At 44.3% G+C, this 5,800-nt stretch overlaps 1 protein-coding gene across 15 annotated transcripts in view; it reads left to right on the top strand.

Moving 5' to 3' along the window:
- The window catches only part of camk2b1 (calcium/calmodulin-dependent protein kinase (CaM kinase) II beta 1), an 80,283-nt gene that overhangs the window by 30,541 nt on the left and 43,942 nt on the right, over positions 1-5,800 (top strand). For 9 of the 15 annotated variants that reach the window (XM_076269855.1, XM_076269852.1, XM_076269851.1 and 6 more), the window contains one exon: positions 2,349-2,421. The exons of the other annotated variants lie outside the window; for them this stretch is intronic. In XM_076269855.1, coding sequence (XP_076125970.1) covers positions 2,349-2,421 — 73 coding nt within the window. The remainder of the gene's footprint in view (positions 1-2,348; positions 2,422-5,800) is intronic. 15 annotated transcript variants of the gene reach the window in all.

Raw genomic sequence — 5,800 nt, 5'->3', positions numbered from 1 at the left:
TGCGCTGTGGTTGAAACTGACACTGATCATCACCTCCCTCCCTTCTTCACAGACCGTCTACCAAACACACTCCCTTACCCTCCTCACTCTCACCCCAAACACACTCCCCCACCCCCCTCACTCTCACCCCAAACCCCCTTCCACCCACCCCTCGCTCACTGATGCTGTGCCACGTCACACCACATCATACTGTGCCACTGTGCATTCTTGGACCAGGAAGTCGGCAAACACACAAGGCCTAGCTCCTCCCACTCACTTGCACCCTCACTCACTTACTCACTCGCAAATATACTCTCACTCACAGTGCACACATTTGTGTGCATGCCACGCCTCACGGGGCACAGCCATGTACATGGACCCAGTCCAGCACATGTACATATCCTTGTCCTCCACATGTCAGTGTATGTGTGTATATGCAGTATATACATATGCCAAGATATGTATATAAGCTGCCACAGCCGTGCATAGATGTCTGTGAATCTGTGCATAGTCAGCCATACCACTCTTGAGTTGGTGTTCCTATCTTTGTAGGTTAGATCAATTATTATTTATTTATTTAATTGTTTGTTTATTTATTTATTTATTTATTTATTTATTAAACGCTATTATTTGTTTGTATTTTGAAACGGAGGAAATAGGCATCATAGGGACAAAAGACTGAGAGGTGCACGGTCATAATGCATTAAGCTTTGAGTTGAGTTCTTTACGGTCCCTCCTTCATGTTCCAGCTGAGGCCTTCTATACTAGTATTGTCCTCCCTCTCTCTTCAGTTACTCTCTTCTGTTTTGAGTGGGCTGTGTTATCCTGGTTTTGGTCTTTAGTGAACTTATCCCTGTTTTTTTTTCTATTCAGCAAACTCTGCCCATAGCCTGACATTTTTGAATTAGGCAGAGAATTAAAAGTTACATCTGAAAACCCATATCCTGTCCCTGTACCCCTGTACCCCCCCCCCCCCCCCCCCCCCCAAATAAAATAAATTAAAAAAAATTAAAAAGTCTCTAGGACACAGATTGAACCATGCCCCTCCCTCCACACCTGAACAGGTAAAACATAGCCCCTCCCTCATGGCTTGGCATCGCCCTTACAGGTGATTAGAAATATCATGCTCTAATTGTTGCAGAGCCTGTGGTTTATGGTGTTCCTCATGAAGACACCTGCTTGTGGACTCACTCATTTGAAACCAATTAAACAAATAGAGCTCAATAGTCACCGACCACTCAGGTTCTGGAAGTCACTATATCCAATTCACATTCTCCTTTCAGAACTGGATTGTAAGCCATAAAATCGTAACCGTCCAAGGTAGACTTACTGTAAAACCAGCTATGGCATGATTAAACGGTTGTACATGCTCATATAGACGGCAAAAGTTCATGGGGCATCTATCTTGTTTTGAGAAAAAAAGTGTTATTTGTGATTTCACAGAAAAGCATTACACCCAAAATCCTAACGTGTAAAAACTGAGCCTTTGATTGGTAGAGATCACCATTGCCATGGAAATGATTATGACTTAACTCCTTCCTTTACCAACATTTGTTTGCTTGTTCAAACAAGATGTCTACCGAGTCAGTGAGGTGCAATGGTTGGTGATGAATTGGCTCAGTGTAATTGGTAGGTAGCTAGTCATCTTGATGTCTTACATCAAAAGGAAAGTGTGTCCAACTGTCGTTAGATTGGAAAACGTTGGAAAATGCATCATTAGCAATGGCTGATGGGATGAGTAGGTCCTTTGCTCAGAAGTTAAAATATGTACACAGTCTTGTACCTTTGCCTTTTTTTTTTGCCTGTTCATTTTTATTTATTTTTTTTGCTCGAAATGAAATGTTACATGATCACGATTCATGCCATAGCTGGTCAGCCTAAGGCAAGGCCTAAAACACTTTATATACGGATTTTTCCAGACATTGAGTGGAGAAATGAATGGGAAGCATGCATCCAAAGCCTGAGCCCTGGGGCACGTGGGCGGTGACTGTGGAGCTCTGCAGTTAAGTACTTACTGTAGGTAAAAACAGATGAAAGCCTGGCTTCTCCTGGTCAGTCCTCAAACACAATGTGCTCTTCATATCATTTAAGAGTTAAATATGAAAGAGGGTGCCTAAATATGGGATGGGATGTGTGGCCGGGCCTTTGTGATTGGGGCAGTTTGTTGGAGAGAGAGGGGTGTGAGCTCTTGTGTTCTGCAGCAGTCATTTCCAGGCCCCCCACCCCTTCCATTATGCCCCCCCCCCCCCCCCCCCCCCCATGCCTCCTAGCTTCCCCAACACCACCCCTACCCCCCCACCCCTTGGCCTGTGCACGGGATTGGAAAGCGCTGCTCAGACTAACATGCGCCCCCTGGTGTTTGCATGCAGTCATTGCATCCAGCAGATCCTGGAGGCGGTGCTTCACTGCCATCAAATGGGCGTGGTGCACCGTGACCTGAAGGTGAGTCAAGGGTCTCGCCTCACCTTGTCCTTTTCAAACCGTTGTTTGTTTGCGTTTCTCTGTGTGTCTGTTTGTTTGTTTGTGCGTAAGTGGTCCCCCGTGTGTGTGTGTGTGTGTGTGTGTGTGTGTGTGTGTGTGTGTGTGTGTGTGTGTGTGTGTGTGTGTGTGTGAATCTTTGGCTCTGAAGTGTGGCTAGCTCTCTGTGGATTTGGAGACACTGCTACTGTACGCTGAGAACTATGAATGATACCTGAATGATGAGCTGTTAGCCTTGTGCAGGTCTTTGTGCAAAGCTGTTTAAATGTTTTGTTACTGGAATTGACACACTTGATGGAGGCCTGCTTATGTACAGTATATGTTAACATGTTATTGGTAGTTATTGATAGTTTATAGGTAAGCTGGCACATTTGTGCAGGTATCCAGCAAGTATATAGTACTGTGCTACCCTTGACCCTCTCTGTGCTGAAGAATGCCTTGAGGTGCTCCAGTGTAGATTGTAGGAGTCAAGAGAGAGCTGGTGTGTGTGTGTGTGTGTGTTTGTGTGTGTTTGTTTGCTGTGGTTAAATCAGCTGTAGAGTGTAGATTTCTATTTGTACTCAGGTGTGTGTGTGTATGTTTGTGTGTTTGTTACCATAGGCTAAAATGTGTATTCTATGTGTTTGTTTTCAATGAGTTTCCAAGGGGTGTGTGTGTGTCTGTGTGTGTGCGTGTCTGTGTGCGTGTGTGTGTGTCTCTGTGTGTGTCTGTGCGTGTGTGTGTCTCTGTGTGTGTCTGTGTGTGCGTGTTTGTGTTTGTGTGTGATGACTCTGCATCTGTGTCTAGTGCTGGTCCCATCGCGTCCCTTGCGTCTGCTGCATGCTTCATGATCTAGTCTGTGCATGGGTCTGATTAAAGGATGACATGTGGGAATGAGGAAGTCCTCTGATTGGTGAAGATATACAAATGGAAATGATTTCAGTGTATTTTATGTGTTGGCGTTTCAATAAAGGGATGGATTGCTGATGTGTAATAAACATATAACAGTAGAATAGCAGAGACATAAAACAGTAGAGAATAACAGTAATGCACTGTAATTATAATAATAAAGATAGAGAAAAAAAGTAATATTGTTGTGTAAGGAGAGTGTTATATTCAAACTATCTCTTGTGATTTCACTGAAATGTTATGTGTTGTTGTTGAAGATACAGATAGAAAAGAAGCATTGCAGTCTTGTAATAAACACAGAATAACAGTCCAATTGCAGTAATAACCATACAGAACACGACTGCAATACTGTTTTTGCACGTGTGCGAAGACCTGAATGGGGATTTGTAGTTCCCCAGAGAGTAGTCTTCAGGGCACTTTCTCTCTGCCAGGCACCACATGCATTTGCGCTGCTGTGCCGTAATCAGACTGTCCTCTGCAGCCACGCAGGCAGGCCGCTGATGCTAATGGTGTTTGACAGCGGCGGGGAGCGGCTTGATTCCCTCTCATTAGCTTGCGCTCGGCTCCGCTAGCTCTTGTTTACTGTCAAATTGGCTTAGAAATGTTCTGAAGTCAAAGCCATCGCCACTTGTGGGGATTCTGCATAAAGACCACCACCTTACTCCTGGCATGCAAACACACACATGCGCACATACACACATTCACACTCACACACACAAACACACACACACACTCAAACACACACACACACACGTGCGTGCACAAACACACATTCACATGCACATACACACATAAATAATGAAGCAGTATGTCCAGTTAGTTTAGTCCATGGTGATCTATTGTGGTTAGTTTGCCTGTGAGTTGTAAATGGTTTAAAGCCGTCTCCTGACAATGATGTAATAAGCAATTATAACTGTCAGTTGGCTTTTCCCAGCATTCTCTGCACTAAAGAAGAATATAATAAAAGACATCAAAAAGCTTATTCACTCAAATCCCTATCACATCATGATGCTTTATCTGAATGTGAGTGGCTCAGAGAGGTTGGTTATGTACTGCCAGTGGTGTAGCTAGGGCCTAATAAATCATTATCACCAAGAACGACAACTATTATGATAATAGAAACAGCAAAAACATATCAGTCTAGCTAATATGAATGGAAACAACCACACATATAAAGATTATGTCATGAAAAACAATATTGTTGGGAATCACTTTGAGTGATTTTGAAAATGAGAAAAAGCTGACAATCCATGAAATTGTAGACTTCATTCATGAACACGAGGAGAGACTCTTATCATTTGTCAGTGAGTATGGATGCTCATATCGTTAGTTGTATAGTTAATAGTCGTGTAGCAATAGCTGTCTTTATAGTTATCGTTCTTGGTGTAAATGGCTCTTTACTCCTCTTAGATATTCTGAAAGTAGCTTCTCTTTCTAACAGTCTTCCCAAAAAATATGAATAAAAAGCTAAGCTTCATGTTTTGATGTGGTTATTAGAGTTACCACTTCAGTAACGTTGCCTCTAAAAACATTATCTCGCTGAGAGGATCCTGTCAGGTTGGTAGTGTGTGCTGTGGTAAACACGACTGTGAGTTTAAGCTGTGAGTTGAGCAGAGTGTGTTTCCTTACACTGTTGGTGTAATAGTAATAGTGGGTGCGCCTCTGTCAGTGTGTGTGTACGTGTGTACGTGTGTGTATGTGGAGGCTTAAATTGGAGTGGCCTTTTCCTCTGCTCCGTCACCGCCGACTGTTCACTGCTCCTACTGCAACCGGTGGACGATCCGTCTGATCTGGCTGGAATGCCGACCGGACACTCGTCAGGAATGTTTCGGCTCCTCTCGTTTCCTCTCCGCTCCGAGTGGAGTGGAGTGGAGAGTGCGTCTCTGTCTCTTGTCTCTGTGTCCACCCCCCGCCCCTGCCATCGACTCTTCGACTCTTAGGATCCGATCCAGCAGCTACTACACCCCCACAGCGACCCCCCCCCCCATCACCAGCCTGCTTTAGCTCACTCTGCTCTGTCGCACCCACTCTCTCTCACACACACACACACACACACTCATGCACACACACACAGACTCAAATACACACACATGTACACCCAACACCAGCCTGCTTTAGCTCACTCTGCTCTGTCGCACACACTCTCTCTTTCTCTCTCTCACACACACACACACACACACACTCAAATACAGATACATACACACACACACACAGACTCATACACACACATGTACACCCAACACCAGCCTGCTTTAGCTCACTCTGCTCTGTCGCACACACTCTCTTACACTCACAGACATTCAAATACACATACATACACACGCACATACTCAAATACACACACATGTACACTCTTAAATAAATGTGCACACATGCACACTGACGTAGGTGCACTACTGTTTCTGTCACGTACATTCTCTTTATTGCTAGCTCTCTCTGATGCACACACACACAC

Source organism: Alosa pseudoharengus, unplaced genomic scaffold (genome assembly GCF_046254945.1).
Source record: "Alosa pseudoharengus isolate Yale_2024_CS ecotype anadromous, Long Island Sound unplaced genomic scaffold, YU_APseudo_1.1 YU_APseudo_1.1_scf_6, whole genome shotgun sequence".
Lineage (NCBI taxonomy): Eukaryota > Metazoa > Chordata > Actinopteri > Clupeiformes > Clupeidae > Alosa > Alosa pseudoharengus.
Note: the sequence above shows the minus strand (reverse complement) of the source record. Positions and strands in the feature narration are given on the sequence as shown.